General features: G+C 47.6%; 1 protein-coding gene across 1 annotated transcript in view; it reads left to right on the forward strand.

Moving 5' to 3' along the window:
- KLHDC4 (kelch domain containing 4) overlaps nucleotides 1-13,001 on the forward strand; it is a 29,587-nt gene extending 16,586 nt beyond the window's left edge. The window contains exons 8-12 of the mRNA XM_050903953.1: nucleotides 6,806-6,887; nucleotides 8,856-9,064; nucleotides 10,421-10,823; nucleotides 11,972-12,088; nucleotides 12,401-13,001. Coding sequence (XP_050759910.1) covers nucleotides 6,806-6,887; nucleotides 8,856-9,064; nucleotides 10,421-10,823; nucleotides 11,972-12,088; nucleotides 12,401-12,576 — 987 coding nt within the window. The 3' untranslated portion in view covers nucleotides 12,577-13,001. The remainder of the gene's footprint in view (nucleotides 1-6,805; nucleotides 6,888-8,855; nucleotides 9,065-10,420; nucleotides 10,824-11,971; nucleotides 12,089-12,400) is intronic.
- Nucleotides 13,002-17,819: the final 4,818 nt, after the last annotated feature.

Below are 17,819 nucleotides of genomic sequence, written 5' to 3' on the forward strand. Positions count from 1 at the left end.
GCCCGCTGCTCTGACTGACGCTGTTTCTGCATGTCAGGCAGCTGCCAGATGTCCAAAAAACGCTGGTAACGAGAGTGCACGTTAGCCTGTGGTTATGCCAGCTTGGAGTGAATGTGCAGTTGTGCCCTTGGATTGTTCATACACAGGATGGTTCAGGCTGCTGTGAACCAGTACCAAAAGAGGCATCTTGTCTTCTAATTGTGCCTTTCTTCATGCAGTTGTGTGCTGATCGAGGACCTTATCTTGGTTAAAATGAATTTTGTATTTTCCCTGCTAATCTAATCCAGTGTAAGGAGGTGATATCACAGAGGTAGGAATAAGCAGCTGGGAGAAATGACGGGTTTTGGCACATTTGGCAGTGGTGGTTACTACCAACTGAAAGCATTCTCAGGTAGTACTTGTCCATGTTCCAGCACTTGCAGGTTACAAGCAGCAGCTGCCAGGAGACTTGTGTTTTCTTGCATCAGTGAAAGGGTTAAGGGAGCAGCACTAGTTAGCAAACTCAATAAGCCAAAGAAGACTTTTGATGAGCACCAGGCTTCCTCTGCTCTCCTTCTTGCTTTGTTAATCATGGTAATTTATACTGGATAGCTCTTTAGACCATGTGTCCTCATTGACCAAGTATCCCTGTGTCCGTGCTGGGCGGGAGGAAGTAAATATTTCATTGAGCAAAAGGCTCCTGCAAAAGCTTTTAATGTTGCGAATGCAGACAGAAGACCTGGATCCTGCTGCTACTGTCTCAGTGGAAAGGCATCGCTTCCAGCAGTGCGTCGCTGGGGGAGGAGGACGCGTTGTTCTTCTGATGTGAATAAATGAACAAAGAAAAGCAGGGAAAGGGGAGAGAAGAGAGTCTGTCTATATATTTAGAAGCATTTGTGCCTCCTCATGGCCTGCGCTTAGGGCTCTATCTCATCAGATGTGCATTTGATTAAATAGCCGTAACAATACAGAGGCATTTTCTACCCGAAAGGGCTTTGTCCTCTTCCTTTCTCTGTCCTGTTTCCTCACTCTTGAGGGTGGGAAGGAAGCATGAGCCTGCATGCTATGCTAGATGTGGATCTGTCATGGCTACTGAAAGCAACTGGGTTTCAAGTGCACACTGAGCCCCATGGAAATATAAAAGTTGATGCATGTTTGCAGTTGGTTCCATTCCACTTTATGAGGGTGGGCTCTGTTGCACTGCCCTGGGTTGTTTTGAGCTAATAAAAATGAAGAACGAATGGGGGAATGCAAAGCTGCCCTCAGCCTTTATGCAGGGCACTGAGCAAGGATAAGAGCTGGGTGCAGTTCCTCTCCAGCTTGGAGAACAGCTTTTAGATTAAAACAACCACTCCTGTTATGAATCGACTTCCTTTGTAACGTAGAGAGCTAAGTCTGCTTCTCTTTGATGTGCCATTCCTAACAGAGACTTTGCTTGTGTATTCTGTAGCACAAGTGAACTTCCAGGCAGGAATGGTACAGCTGAGCTACAAACTGACCAAAGCACTGGACAGAATTTTCTCTGCAGCTTTCTTGAAATGCAAAAGCCACAAACCTTTAGCGTGCTCCTGAAAATTTTAATTCAGCAAGATTTAGTCCCTCTAGGAGAAACAACTTCAGTAATGTGTGGCTATTTAATTCTTGTTGTATCTTTGCTTATAGCCCATTGTGGAGCTGAGTCTCTCTGGGTTTACTTTGAAGTGAAGAAAATGTGTTTGGCTTGTGTACTCCCCCCAGAGTACACATTGGCTGGGGTACTCTTGGGAGAAATCAGAGGTAGATGGTGGAGGAAACAATACTTAATTGGAGCTGGGCAGGCACAGGAGAAGACCTATTCCTTGTCTCCAATTAGAGAGGCAGATGCTACATTCAGGAGTGCTATGAAGACAGTTTTGGGCATATGAAGACATTTTTGCATATGAAACCAGGCAAGTGTCCCAGCAAAGTGCCATTCACCAAGTCGTGTAGAGACTTCTCTTCCAATAAGAGGCAGGACTAAGTTTCACATGTGCTGTAAAGAAGGTACAGATTTGTGTGGAGGCCTCCTGAGGCCAGAGATGCTACCAAGCATGTATATGGTGTGAATTGGTTTGGAGGGAAGAGGAGTGGAAACCATAATAGCTTCTCTGTTTTAGTATCGGCACGATATGGCTGCCACATTGCTGGAAGAGAGTTGTGATGTGGCAAGGCTGCTTTCCTGCGATGGGCAGTTCTGATGCGTTATATCCTGTGGTCCCCTTAGCCCTTGTAAATCTGCTTTGAAGTACTGTACCAAAATAGCTGTGCGGTGTGGTATAATGAATGTTGCCTAGGGCAAAAAGAGATGTAAGCCCAGGAGATTCATGGTTATGGGTGGAATTGTAGGCATCTTTGTACCCAGCTGGCTGTTGGGGCTCTATAAAGCCTGAGCAACACTATCAGCTTGCAGCCAGGGATGTTCCCCTGATCGAGTGATCGATCTGCCCGTCCTCAGTCTGGTCAGCAGGCATCGTGAGCTGGGAAGGCAGAAGCAGAGAGATTTGGTCCCTGCTTTGATTTTCTGGACTTGCACGCACAACTGAGCGTGGAGGGTCAGTTTTCAGTAACATCTGACAGTCCAGGCCGTGTTACTGAATTCCCTTCATGTGACCTGAATAAGAAAGTCTCTTTCATGGCTGGGGAAATAGAGGCAGAAAAGATCAAGTGACTTGTCTAAGGCACTCCAGTACTTGTGTGCTGAGCCAGGACAAGAACCTTGGTACCCAGACATGCCTTCACCTGTGCCAGCCGCTAGATTTTGCTGACCAGGTGGTGAACAACCAGGATGCAAATGGTGAAAAAGGAGCTTTACAATCCTGAGTGTGACTAACTTGAGATGTTGGTGCACAAATTGACAAGAGCGTGCCTGATATTTTAAAATGCACAATTCTTAGCACAATGGTGTCCCTGTGTTCATCTGTTTCATCTTCAGCCTAGAAATGATAAAGGCAACTTCTACGATCCCTTACAGAAGGGGACGTTGTGGGTGTTGTCAGCTCTGCCTAAAATGTACCTTCAAAATCCCACAAGGAGCTCAGACTTGCTCTCCTGCTGATCTTAAAGACGTCCTTGCCCGTTTCTCGTGCTGGGGATGGGGCTTGCTGCAGCAAGCTGCATTTTTGGCTGTATAAAGCAGTGAGACCTCTCTATTGCTAGGCAACGTGAGCGCACTGTGCCTGACTGGCACGGCGAATGCAGCCGGGAGGTGTTGGAGGCTAACGCTGCTCTACCTTGCAGGTGCAAGCAGCCTACAAGCCATGGGAGGGCTGGCGTTACATGTGTGCGAGGCTTTTGGATGCCAAAGAAGACTAGCATGTGGCAGGGGTTTTTTTTGGTTTTGGGGTGGGTTTTTTTGTGGCAATCTTTGCAAAGCTGAATTGGATTCTGCTGGGAGATTGCTTGTGGCAGGGCTGAAGTGTTTGCCTGAATTACAAGGTCTGGTGGGACTGGTTCCCTCTGTAGTTCTGCCTGCTAAGGGCTTCTGCTAATTGGATGTATTTTGCCACTGTTGATCTCTTTTATCAGACATGTTTAGCATGTTATACATGGGGAATCCTGATTGCCCTTCTTCTTGAGAATAGCTCTCCATGCCTCAGTTTCCTTGCTCTTTGAAGAGGGATAAACAGGCATCTTGCTGGCTGTCAGTGGAGCTAGGGTTTTTTTAGCTAATGCCTGTAAAGCTCTTGCAACTTGCTGATGTACCTGTATGTGCAAACAATAGGCTGTGAATATCCAAGCCAGTTTTGTGCTTGAAAGCAAACACCTGGAACTTCAAGGCAAGAAGGACAGCAGGGGGAACAGGAGCCTCTTGTGACTGATGGAGCGATTTGCTCAAGGCAAGCTGGTGTCCTGGGTGTGAGGGGATTGATCTCTCCAGTAACAGTGTACTGTTTGCTGGTGAAGTGTCTGCTTTTGAGCCAGTGTGAGTTGGGGAAAACAGGCATCTCGTTGACAACAAATAACTAACTCCCACTCCACCTCATTGGGGTTTTCTCAGCCCAAGAAGCTTTGTCATGTTGCATACACAGTGTGTTTACTACAGGGAGCCATGTGGTTTTCAGGAGAAAAATAATGCAGTTATTCTACCCAGCTTGTATGATAGTGAATCCAACTGCTCCTTCAGTATTTGCTATTTCCCCTCCTTTCGTGCAGACAGCGCACACCTTACTGTGCTCCTGCACACTTCAGCCTGTGTGTCCCCTGCACATATGAATGTGTGCTCTGTCTAGCATTTAAGGACAAACAGCAGCCTGCCTGGGACTGAGGAGGAAATAACCACCGTTTCCATTATTGTTAGCAGACAGGCACTTTGCAGTCACTGGGGTGCACTTCAGTGCTAAGGTGTGAAGGCTCCTGCCCGTCCCTCTCTCTTCCCCTCCCTCCCTCTCCTCTGCCCATCCATCCCTGACAGCTGTTTGCTCAGGAGGGGTGTTTGATTAAGGTGAGGGACAGACTAAAAAGGCTGCTGTATCTCAGCTGTCTGCAGCCTGCAGCTCACTGGTGACTTCTGCTGCTCTAGACCTGTGTGACAGGGAGAGTGAAGTGTGACATTGCCGGAGGATGGTACTTGCTCGGCACAGTGACTCACAGCCCTTTGAACTTGAGACCTACTGCTGTAGATGCCACAATACATGCGCCACGAGGCTATGAATTGGTATACTCGATACTTAACAGCACCTTTCCTAGAAGACTTTTATTTCCCTTCCTGCCCTGACAGCTCTTTCTCAAGGGACTGTTGAAAGTGGGCAGCTCCCAGCCCCTCCAGCCACGTCTCCAACACCAGAGCTCCTGTAGCTATGCCTCAGAACCACTCACCAATGCAAAAACTTGTCTTGCTTGTTTTCCATGTGCTGGAGAACTGGCAGTGGCTGAAGGAGTCATCACTGTATAACCTTTTATTCAGAAAACAGGACAGTCACTGATGCTTGTTCATACAGGCTTCCTGTCCCTTGTGTGCCTGATGCTCTGTTGCTTGAGGACAGTAGGTGGAATAGTGCAGTTGTTGGCTTCATTGAAGTGGTTGCACAGAAGAGGATCTCTCCAGTGTAGACATCCTGTCTTCAAGAGTGTGTGTCTTTCAGTTCGCTAATGGGCATGCTTAGGTGCGTGTGGAGAGCAAGAAGACATGTGAGCCACAGCCCCAAACTAACAAATTTCCCAAGACAGCCCTATAGGCAGGCCCTGGTCCTTGAGTTAACTGAAGCTTCTTTTTTGCTGCACTGCAAGCAGAGTTCTGTTTCCTCTGGCACTTCATTATCGGCTTTCCCCGGGGCTTCTCAGCATCATCCAAGTTACAGCATTGTTGTGCAATGCCTCAAACACACTTTCCTCTCTTCTGCCTTTCTAAGAATTGAATACCATTCCTACGAACTGGCTACTGGGCCATGCGGTGACAACACAGCAATACCCTGCAATAACAAAACCTGTCAAGTGCAAGGCACAGGGTTGGGTACAGATGAGCAGCAAGAACAGGACAGCACCATGCTGTTGTGCTCTCAGGTGCACCCAAGCCCTGCTCATCTTCCTGAGGACTGGACCCAACCTTCCCAGCTTCTGCTGGGATCCACTGCCTGCATCCTGGAATCAGTTACACAGCATAGCAATGCCATCACCCCCAGGAGGAAGGGAATTACAAGGAAGGAGGGGCTCTGCATGAAGGATGGGTGGATAATGACATTATTAAAAGACCTCCTACAGTGGTGTTGCATAGTGCTGCTTTCAAATGCTGCATGTTGCTATGAGCACTGGAGTACAGGGACTTACAGTGAAAGGAGCAAGGCAAAATCGCATTTAAAATGCTGCATTTAATTGCCTCAACTGAGGCTTGATCCTGCTCTTGCTGGTGTCTTGCTGTTGCCTTTAGTAGGGGTGGAAGTGGGACTTCTGTTTCTGTTTAGGAGAAAAAAAACTGTTACCCAAGGCTCTGTGGGACCCCAAATGCTAAAAATGACAGCTGCAGTCGGGCTGTGGTGCAGAGAGCGAGCTATCACCTCTGCTTCTCTTGTAGTGGGATGGAGATGGGGGGGTGGCAGGGACTGAAGGTCTGTGTGCTAGTCACAGATCTGTACTTAAACTTGGGCCTTGCAGGTGATACAGCACAGATGCTCTGAGCTTCTGCTCAACATTTAAGGGCAGAATCCCAGAGGGCCTTGCAAGCCCTGTGGAAAGTTGTCGTGTGCCACTTTGGTGGAGTGGGTATCTGCTCTCGTTTACAGCTAGAGAAGCAGAGGCACAGATGTTAAATTAGTCCCTTGAGAGCAGTTAATACTGTCTGTGGCAGAGTAAAAGCCAGGACCTTGGGTCTTCTGTTTCCTTGGTGCTGCCCATCCTTCCTTCCTTCTGCACAACAATCGGTTTTAACCCCTTGTGAGAATTTATTTCTCTTCTCTGGGTGCCAAAATTCCTGCCCTTAAACTGCATCCTGTAGTCTTCATATGGCCACAAGTCCCAGGATCTGTGTTGCAGCCTGGAGAGCCCTGCCTGGTTGTCACAGGCAGAAGTTGGTTGTGGCTCATCACGGGAAGTAGCCCTGGTTTGAACACTATGGTTGTGAGCTGCCTGATGCTCCAGAGCCACAGTGTGACGCCCTGGGTGGCTTCTCCTTGCCCAGTCACAGTGTTTGCATTTTCAGCACAGGAATGTACAGATTCAGGCTGTGATTAGGCTTATCTGTGGGTGGTGAGTTCAGAATGGCACATACCGCCATTCTGGCATGGGTGACTTTCTAGGCCTTGAAAAGTTGGACCTCTGATGTTTTGGACCACTGAATCTGTTTCACTGAGCATCCTTGTCTTTCCCTTCTCTGCAGAGAATTAAGAAAGATGTTGACAAAGGCACCCTGCATACAGATATGTTCCTGCTGAAGACTGAAGGTGCGGGCAAGGAGGAAGGTAAGCTACTGCTGCAGCTAGGAGGGCTGTGCTGGAAGTGATGCTGCAGGACTGTGAATGCAAATCCTTTCTCTTCCTTTGAACAACAGACCAAAAAACCCCAAGCATAGAACAAAATTTCCCTTTTAATGAAAAGCACTATGCCCCAGTGTTTGCTTTGGGGTTAAACACAGCAGATGAGTTGATTTCAATATTTCTTCTTCCCAGGAGTAGCTAAGTGCATTTGTATACTGTGACTTTAGCTTAAAAAGAAAGGGGCTAGGGTGAAGGAAACAGCGGTTACAGGGGGATATTGGAGGAATTATGTTCTCTTTTTTGTTTATGAGTGCTGGAGAAGGAAGATGGGCCATCACACATGCAGGCAGAATTCCCCACTGCTGCGCTCTGCGAAGGGAAATGGGCGCTTGTTGCTGCAGCAGACCGTATGCCGCACAGCGGTTCTGTCCCCTTGTCGCACGCCATTTTACAGCCTGAAAAGATGAGGGTGTGTCTGCTTTGCTGGGCAAAGCTTGGTGGTTAGCTGACGGCTGTAAGGAGTCATGGTTCTCGGCTCCAGGTGACTTGATTTCGGAGCTAATGTAAATGGTAGCTCTGACACAGTGAAACACTGGGAGATTGGAGCTGGTTGAGAAACTGGCACAGCTCTGGAGGAAGGTTGAGGTATACTTTTTGTCAGAGAATCGCTTCTAGCTCACAGCATCGTCTATGTTGACACCTCCCAGCTGGTCCTGGAGTAGTCTGAGATGGAGTGGAGGGTCTCCAGGCTCCTTGCATAACTATGTGAGAAACTCTGGCCTGCACAGGCAGCTTCAGGAAAAACTACAAGAAAAGATATTTTAGGGATTTTTTTGGTTTGTATGTGGGAGGGAATTAAAACAACATTTTGAAATTCCTGTTCTCTGGGACATTTTGATCACTGCTCTTCTGTTTCACAACAGAAGATCTTTGGGATTTCAGAATTCTCCGCACTGGAAATTCCTGTTTTGACAAACTCTCTTTGGTAGTGGTGTCTCACTTACAGACTCTTAAGAGAGAAGATTGGGGTGTGATCTCATTAGATTACCTAGTGCAGGGATACTATCAAGAGTTGTTTTTGATTGGTTGGTTGTTTTATCTGTGAATGTCCCCAGAAATAGGAATTCCATCACTTTCCTTGGGAGAGAGTGTACTTTGTCCTTGGCTCAGAGAATGGGACGATCTTCTTTGAGCTGAATTTCTAAAATGTTAAAATTAAGATTGATTTCTTTAAACCTGACCGTTTTAAAGTGGGATTTGGGGAGGAGGGTTGGTCACATACATTGTCTGGATTCCAGACCCTGCTTGCATTATGTCCTATTTATAGTTTATCTTGTTGAAATTATGGTTCCTTCGGAAACACGGTGCCTGGCCAGTGCATATGCTTCTCCCAGCCTGCATTTTAGGGATTTGCTCTAAATCCAGAGTAGAAAGGATTGGAGCAAAAGTGGAGGGTTTAGAGCACAAGCCTTCTCCTGCTGCTGAGCCCTTTTTTAAAGTGTGGTTGGGTCTCCTTACAATTAACTGCCCTTATTCTTGGGGTTAAGGCAGTGGTGCAAGCTGGCAGATAAGATAGTAGAAGGGAGCTGTGGAGAGAATTGGTGTAGGGTGGGCTCCATGGGATAACCGAGGTACCTTTCCTCGGTACTCGAAGGCTATAATCAATCCTGGTTTGAACTCCACCCTCCTGTAAAGGTGTCTACACCTTTCAGGAGGCTCCTTGCCCCAGAAAGCACACCCGGAAGATAGCTCTCTGCATTTCCTTTTATTGAAGACACAATGGCTTTCTAAGTGTAGAAGGGATGTGTGGATTAGCTGCGTGATTGAAGTGGAAATGCAAGTGGTTCTGATTAGGTTGAGTTACTTGTTGGAGTACTGAAGGGCCTTGGAAGATATGAAAACGATCCGAATTCTCCTTTGCTGATGCTCGTATTTGCTTTTAACCATTACCAGACAAGTGGGCATGGAGTCGGCTCAACCCGTCTGGAGTGAAACCCACTCCCAGGTCTGGCTTCTCCGTGGCAATTGGTCCCAATAACCGCTCCCTTCTGTTTGGAGGCGTGCATGATGAAGAAGAGGAAGAGAGCATTGAAGGGGACTTCTTCAATGATATTTATTTCTATGACATCGGGAAAAACCGCTGGTTTCCTGGACAGCTAAAGGTTTCGTTTTAAAAATAACACAGATATATTCAGTTCATTCTCCTTGATCATCTGACACATGTCCTTTGGGCCTTTTTTGGCCTCATATAGCTTTGTCACAGTGTGAAGCAAGCCTCTGTTTCTAATAACTCAGGGTGCTCCAGAAGCTGAGCCACGAGGTGTGGCTGCTGCTCTGATCTGTGACCCACTGACTGTGAAGAGGGGGAGAGGCTGCAGAAATGAAGCTGGGGATGTGCAACTCTAGCAGGTTTTTGCTACCAGACCAACTGAATTCTCTAACTTTATGCTGCCCCTCTCCTTCCCTGCCATATAGCTCCTTGTGCTCTCCGTGCCCTGCTTCCACAGGGTGATGCAGGCTGTCGCCCTTCTGGGGAGAGAGGAAGCCTGTGAGCCCTGATGGTTGGGCACAAAGCAAGAGTGGTTCAGGAGGCAATCCCCCTCCTCCAGGAGTCGGGCTGCATGTCCCCCGTTGTTGAATACTGCAAAATAAAACAAAGCAGCATGAAAATATAGTTATGGTGTTTTACTGGAGGCCGGCTCCAGGTCAGATGTGTAAGTCTGACATGAGATAGTTCAGTAAAAGCTACTGTGGAAAGATCTTGTGTTGCGTTGGGAGCAAAAAACCTCCCTCTTTTCCCCAGTGTTGATGAGCTACTAGAAGAGATGAAATATTAACCTTGGCTCATAAGAACTTCAGAAATGTGGCCCTCAGCTCAGATCTTTGATTTTGTTTGAACCACTCTCAAGGGGCGAGTGAGGTGCAAATGACCTGGTTGAACTTCCTTCTTTCCACACCCACTGTTTCTGGCTTTGTTCTCAAAAAGAAGTCAATCACATAATAACAGGCAAACATGCACTCAGATGTTTGCTTCTGCCTTCCTAGCTGACTGTTTTCCAGCCCTTTCATACAGTACTTCGAAGACCTGGAGTGCTTCGTGGTAATGCAGTGTAATTTAGCACCCAGCAATTGTTTTGATTTCACAAAATGGTCGGTTATTTTCTCTTGCTCAAGTCACAGACTAGTGGACTGTGTGTGTGTTTGCATGCACCTGCAAGATGGAGAGCAAAAGAGCTGTTTTCTGTCTCTTCAGCACATGCTGCCGTTAATAGAGGAAGCAACTCCACGCCATGGGTTCTCCAGGAGTTTCATTACTCCTTGTTTTATGGCTGGTAGAAGTTCATGCTGAGTGGGAGGTTGCACCTATCACTTGAGACTTACAATTGTAGTGAAAAATAGTTGAATTCTCCCCCCTCCCTCCCAGCAGCATCCATAGTATTTGTATTAACTGCTGTACATGCTGTTAGGTGCACACAGTTCACACGCAGTCTCCTTCTGTTCCTTGTTCCTGTTAACAGGGACCAAAATCAGAGAAGAGGAAGCGAAGACGTGGCAGACAAGCTGAAGCAGAGGGTGCTGGAGATGAGATGGAGAAGCAACCTCCACAAGGCCCAGTGGAGATAGTCAAAGAGGTGGTGGCAGAGGATGGGACTGTCATGACAATCAAGCAAGTGATCTCTGGACCTGCAGAAGAGAAGGAGAGGTCTGAATCAGAGGAGGAGGAAGAGGAAGATGGAGCCTTGGGCCAGCAAGTGGAGCCATGCCCACGTTCGAATGCCATGCTGGCAGTGAAGCATGGGGTTCTCTATGTGTATGGGGGAATGTTTGAGGTGGGCGATCGCCAGTTCACCCTCAGTGACCTCTACAGCATCGACCTACACAAGATGGAAGAATGGAAGGTGCTAGTGGAGATGGATCCAGGTAAGCTCTGACGGTGGGATCTCTCTCTCTGCCTTTAGTGTGGCAACACTACACTAAGGGGAAAAAAAAACCTACTATGGAGCTTCCTCAAGGGATGGTGATGAGCCTTGGAGTAGTGGTTTTTTCCTGGACAGGAAAAAGCTTGGGAATAGGTGATACGCAGTGTCTTACAGTGACCGTCGCTGCAGAAACTTGTCTGGTCCAGAGCTTTGCAGTCACTGTAGAGAGTCAGCTCTGAGTGTCTGCTTTGAAAACCAAGACATGTAAACAGAGTGTCTTTGTTCACTGGTGGCAAGTTCTGGTGTGGGTGGAAGGTCCTGCTGTGCCGTGCTTGTCCACTCGGCAGAGAACAGGGATGTGTGCTCTTGCCTGTCCTCACCTTCTCAGGCCAGTGAGGCTCTTGAGTACTGCAAAGCATGTTGGCATTAGCTAGGGTTATCTCTTTGTACCTTAAATGTGTAGTATGTTTGCTGCACATTCTGAATACCCTGCTGGGCTGTTCCCAGGCTGGGAAGGCTAGCTCAGGGGATGTGACAAGCACAGAAGTCAGTTCCCTGAATTCCTGGCGATATAGTCGTTACATGAGTGTTCAGTAGTGTTGCAGAAAGCATTACCCGAGAGACATCAGTGAAGATGGATTTGATGGATTTTCTGCTCATTATTGAAAGAAGCTGTGGGTCTATCTTAGAGCAACATATCTCTTATGGTAGTGGCTAAGTGATTTAGCCCAGGTCATGTGCTAGGCACTGTAGAGAGACATTAAAAGAGGGAGCCCCTGCTGTGGAAGCTCACAGTCTGCACGTGCATAATGCGCAAAGGACAGAAAGGAGGGAGTCTTGCTCATGATCACGGAACTGTGAAGTGCTAGGGAGGAGAGCTGACTCTTGTCAGCATCGGCACTAACCAGCTTTTCTTCCACAGCTGTTCTGTCCTGTTCACTTCTTCCTGTCTCTCTTTCATCTTTTCCCGCTGCTCCCCATCAGAGCCAGGCCCTGTACGGTGGGTGGATCTGGGAGGGCAATGAATACAGCAGGGCTCTTAAGGAGCACCTCTGTCTGACCTTGCCCTGGCATCCTCCATGACAGTTCTGGGTATAGGAGTGGGAAACAGCTTGTTATTTATTTCTTCTATTTTCTTTCTCATCAAAGAAGCACAAGAATGGCTGGAGGAGTCGGAGTCGGATGAAGAGGATGATGATATGGAAGGTGCAGAGGGAGGGGAAGAGGAAGAGGAGAGCTCTGAAGAGGAGAGTGAAGATGAGGGAGGTAATGATTAAGACAAATGTTGTCTTCATACTAATATAAAGTGGGTTTTAGGAAAATACCTGCTGGTTCCACTGCCAGCCTGGAAGGCCTCACTGGCATCCAGGTGAGTTTTCCAGCAAAAGCAAAGTTTTCATAGTACACTGCTCTCAGGGTAGAAGAGAAATTTCATTAGTTACTGATAGGTTTTTAGGCTGTTACATTTAAACACATTAGCTGAAGAGTAGTCTTGGCCGGGTTGACACATGGAAGAGCAGATTGCCTTCATTAGCTGTTTGTGACCCCTCTTTCTGTCTTCCTCCCATTGTGTACTAGGAGAGGACCAACACCCATCTGTTCAGCCTGATGAGAAGCACGCAGACTATCTGGCCAGGACGGAGCAGTATTGGATTAAACTAGCCCGCAGCAACATGGGCCCGGATGCCAAGGAGAAGAAGGTGGTAAAAGTGGCACATGCCATGGCAAAGACTTTCTACGAAGATTCAGTCTAGATGTTGTTGAGGCTGTTCCGTGAGTGAAGAAACGTGCTGGGAGCAGTGGTTAGCCCCACTGAACTCAGCCTGATGTGCCAGGCAGTCAGCATGTCCAGAAGGCCTCCTGGCGCTCCAGCTTTTGCCTACTCTATGAGTGCCTCTGGGCTGACCAGTCTCAACATGCCTACTTGATTAATGCTCTGGATATGCTGTTATTCCCCTGGAGGTTGTGGGAGGGTCTTGAGGAACAGGATTGCTGTCCAAGCGCTTGTTCCGGTGAGGCTGGCGGATACAATACTGTCATATTTTTCTTCAAAAGTTGTTCTGAGTCTGTCGAGACAAACTGCACATCACAATGGTTCACTCGTCCCAAATTCCCTACCCTGACTGGGGCCAGAACGTGTCTCCAAGGGTTTCTACAATAAACTTATTTGGTTACATGGTCTTGGTTTTCTCAATTAATCCCATTCTAGCTTTTCTACTTCCTTTTCTCCTGCTGTGGAAGAGGGATCGCTCTTCCCGCTGTGAAATATGCAGGTGGTGGTTGTAAGATGCACCAGCAGCCCTGAGACATGGCTGCACTGAATCCTTTCATACCTTGTCTGTATGAGAGCCACTGTAGCCCCTGATGCATATAACAGAAGAAGTCTCTTCCTTTTTAATGTTAGCTGTAGCAGATTTTGCCTTTGCTTGTGGAATCTCCCAGTTCAGTTTCTCCCATGTTGGCCAAGAAAGCAGTTGTCCTACAAGTGAACTCTTTATGACCAGTGAAATGTCCTACCCGGAGACCTGATGGCGTGTTGAGGACAGGAGGGAGAGGGCTGACACTCTCAAAGGATTATTTTACCCCTGCTTCCTGACTCAGCCCCTCTCTTCAAGGCATCGCTTTCTTTCTAGCAGAGCAGTGCTGTGGTCCACAGGGACAACAGATGGGATGCAAGTGTGTCTGTTGCAGCAAACAAGTGATGACTTGAGTTGACACCAGAAGGCACTGCCTGTCCTTGTGCAGAGAAATCCAGGGTGCCATGGGTATTGTTTTGGCAGCGGCATCACCAGGGAACCAGCTCTCAGGAGAGCAGTGCTAGGTTCTGCAAGGCTAATTAGAATGTAACAAAGATTAAATAGAGCAGGCTGCCAATGTGATTTAATTGTCAAGATAAAAACATGTTTGATAGGGAGGTACCTTCCATGCAAAATTCAGGTGAGAGGTGAAAACAAACGATTTATTGATAACCTAGGAAAGAATCCGTAGTGCTTGCTTGGCTGACTGCATCAGTTGCCCTGTTGTCCTGTCACTTGGGTTAATTTGCAATACCTTGATCTCGTTGACATTTGATCCTTTGTGTGTGTATGATGTCCGTGGCTTTCTGTGCAAAGTTTTGGGGAATCTGCCACGGAGTTGCATTTGCAGTATTATTTTTATTTATTTTTGTTTGAAAAATAGTGGGTTTAAAACCACAGCATCTGTGCACAGGACTCCTTTCCAAAGGCCCAACCAGACAGGGGAAAACATGCTTTTTGCCAGATGTACTTTATCATTTTTTGCCTTTTCAAATACAGATACACACCCTGAAAGAATTCTTTCCCTGAGCTGAAGCCGGGTTGCAGCAGTGCCAAGGATGAAGGATAGTTTGGTACAGTGCTGCTGCAGTCACCGGAAAAGATTCTCCCTCCCCCTTCTCCGGTCGAGAGACTGTTGGATGAGGGAGCTAGATGCATCAGATGAGCTGGAGTGCGTGCAACGATAATCTGAGGTTTTTCCTTTCATCTTTTCCGCAAGGGCTCTGGAACGTAGTCCTAGTTGTGCTCTGTGCCAAGCTAAGTATGACTGGAGAAGGCATAGACTGGAAGAGACGCGCTTCCAAGGAACCTGTGAGTCGGGATGGGCCAACTGTCCCGCTCCTGCGAGCGGCACAGCAGCGTGTTCGTGTGGCCTCCTGCGGGGAGCACACCGCCTGCCTCACAGAGCTGAGGGAGAGGAGGCTTTGGGGGTGGGTTGCAGGGGAGATGGTGACTTCCCAGGGCTCTCATTGCTCTGCTGGGAGGTTGGGCTGACCTGGGCATTCAGCTTGGTTCCGTTCCTCCCAGAGCTGGGCTTTTGGATGAGCCAGCATAGGCTGTGGCTGATCATATGGCTTGGTTCAGGAGGCTCTGGTGGCCACCCTTAGGTTGTATGATGAGAGGATGCTGCCATGGCAAACTGTCCTGGCCTGAAAATTGAGGCTTAGTTGTCAGCTCTGACAAAACGAGGCTGTAGCGCTGTAATTGGAACAGCCTGCGTGGGGACTGGAACCGACACAGCGTCCGTTCTCACTGGAGCATTTGCAGCCATTGGACTTGAGACAGAAATTAATTCTGGTGCATCTGCAGCCGCTGCTCAGCAGAACGAACAAGACAAATGCAGTACCCCCTTGAGCCCTGCAGCCAGCGACAGCCGAAGATCTGTCTAGACACCCCGGCCCATCTCTTGCTGGTGTAACTGTGGAAGCCTTGGAAGCTGTCACGTGTTGCTTCAGTAAATGAAACCTCTGAGAAAAGGTAAAACTTCTCACCTAAGCAGGGATGACTGATTATTACTGCTGCATTAAGCAGCTACAGAGGAGGTCAGAATGTGATGGGCTCTGCCACGGTCTTAAGAAATGCAAACTATGATACTTTGATATCAAAGTGTAATGGTACCTTGCTCCCCTGAGCATTGGCTGAAAGTCCCCTGAAGCCTGTTCAGGGTTGCTGGATCAGATATCTGGTCGTTTTTCTTGTATTTGGGTCCAAAAGTACCTTAAAGAGGAAGGTAATTATTTTGCAGGCAGACACACATCAGTGAAGTGGCTTGCCTAAAATGATACCCAACAGAAGGGCCAGGGCCAGAACTTGGTGGAAAACTAGGAACCAAGAAACTCCAGCAGTGTCTGTCGTAAGAGCAGTTATTCTTGTCTGACATGCACAAAGAACAGCACGTACCTTTTTTAATGTATGAATGCCCAGATAAAATTCACTTATTCCTTTGGCATCCATCAGACCATCGCTTTTGCCCATCTCATTGTAAAGGGATGAACGTATAAACATTTACATAGGAGAGAGAGACCTCAGTTTATTATTATATCTGGAAACAATCAAGCTACTGGGGGTTTTTTTCCAACTAAAAGACAAGGCTGAAAGTAACTGGTTTTTTTTTACTCGCTTCTTGAGGAAAACGTATTCAGTAATCCCTTTGCTTTTGGGCCACACACATACTGTAATTGCACTGTAAGTAACACAGTGAAATTGGATTTTTCTATTACGTTTACATGCACAGCTAGGAAGGGAACAAGAGAATAAAGGAGAGTGCCAACTGAAGTGCATTTTGCTTTAGGGATTGCACAAAAAGGGCCACAGTAGAAGGTTAGTGGTTTCATGTCTAACTCAAGCTTAGCTTGTAACACATGGGATTGTTTCTCCCCCACATCAGTGTGTCTGTTGTAGTGTGATGAGCGTGGAAGCGAATGAACCTTGCTCTGGAGTTTTATCAGAGAGCAATCAGGGTAATTGGGCTGACCCGGAGATAAATGCTGTTTGCAGATGGAAAGACTGTTCCTAGCATCTCTGCTCATGGGATTTTGCTAATAGCGAAGACTTAGTTCAATCACGCTGAGTTGCTGGTCTCCTCGCAGCGCTGCCTACCTGCTGTGGTGGCTTATGGAGGTAAACCAGTCCTAAACTCTTCTGCTGACAAATTGCTTGTTTGTCAGGCTTGTCGTGCTCTGCACACGCTGGGCTGATCTCGTCCTTCCTTATTCGTTTTGGAGAGAATCTGGGTTCGTTCACCGTCTGTTTTGTATCGGCAAAACTGCTTTCTTGCTCCAGCAATACCATGGGTGGGTCCAACCAGTACTAAACAGCCCTGAGCCCGTTGTGTCTGTCAGCAAGACAGAAAGGCTAAAGACACACACGTTCTTTAAAATACAGGTCTCTGAGGGATGGGGGAGTGGGAATGGGAGCATATGAAATGCTTTAGCTTTTGCTGGGAAACAGCTGTTGGCTCAACAGCTGCAGCATCCTTCATCGCTAACCCACAGTGACTTAACATTACAGACGAACAAGAAAAGAGCTTCGAAACATGCTCCGCGCTGAAGGGGTTGGGGAGCAGTGCTCCTGCTGCTTGCAGGAGTAATCCTCGCAGCTCTCCCTTCCAACAAGACCGAACACCTGATACCAACATGCAGCTGCTGCTGGGGTGGGGGCGGCTGCTCTCATGGAGCAGGTAAGGGGTTGGATGTTGGTGTTCTTATCACATTAAAACAAGTGGGTCTGTAAGAGAGCCTGAGCCTTGCTAGACTCTCCATGCTGTTAGTAGCGTGCCCAAATGGGGGATAAAAGCAAACAGGCAGATGATAAGGATTGTGAGTCTGCTAGGTAGCAGCGTACTTGCGCAAGTAACACCTGTGCATGAATGTGAGTCTCTCTAAAGTTTATCTTCCATTGACACCTCCAGATGGGGAATGTGCAACCCACCACAGCATTTCTAAGGCATCCATCCAACACAAACTTTTGGGCAAGACTCAGCATCTCTCAACATCTAGGAGGTGAAGTTTCCTTTAACGTTACGGAGCATGATCTCTGAGATGCCTCGAGTGAAGGGACACAGCTCACGATATATCTGAGTTCCATATTCAGACCTTTGGGCACTGATTAGTTGCCATGGGCGTTCATCGCCTGTTGAAACTCCCTTGCTTGGCATGGTAATTAGGTGATTACGCATAGTCTGGAAAAACAGGTTGGTGATAGCACTGAAGCTAAGTGCCTGTGGGTTAATATTAGTTGAAACAGACCAATAAAAGGAACTCGAGAGCTTGCAATGCCTCTGAGGGAAGCATAGTCCTGGTTCATCTGTTAATCAAAGGCATGTTATCTAGTGCTTGCTGTGCTCAGGGTTGTCTTCAGCAATGGTTCAAGCCTTGGGCTCAGTGCAGAGCTGGTCAAGGAGCCTTGCTGTGAAGGTCAGTGATAGGCACCAGCATGACTGATGCAGTTCATTTAGGGGCTGTGCAAGGAGTTGACCAGTTTCCCTACACCAGGAAAACTTGCCACCATGTCAAGAGCCTGCAAGGCCCATCTTCTGTGCAAACAATTTACCCATGGGCAGCAAAGCTGCGCAGCACGGGCAGGAGATCCAGTCCGGCCTCTGCTCTGTTCTGCTTTAGCACACATCTCTGGAGCCAACCTCACCTTATGACAGTTTTTAAAAAATTCCTACTTTTCCATCCTCCCGTAACTTGCCAAAG

The sequence above is a fragment of the Gymnogyps californianus genome, chromosome 12 (genome assembly GCF_018139145.2).
Source record: "Gymnogyps californianus isolate 813 chromosome 12, ASM1813914v2, whole genome shotgun sequence".
In the NCBI taxonomy this organism is placed as follows: Eukaryota; Metazoa; Chordata; class Aves; order Accipitriformes; family Cathartidae; genus Gymnogyps; species Gymnogyps californianus.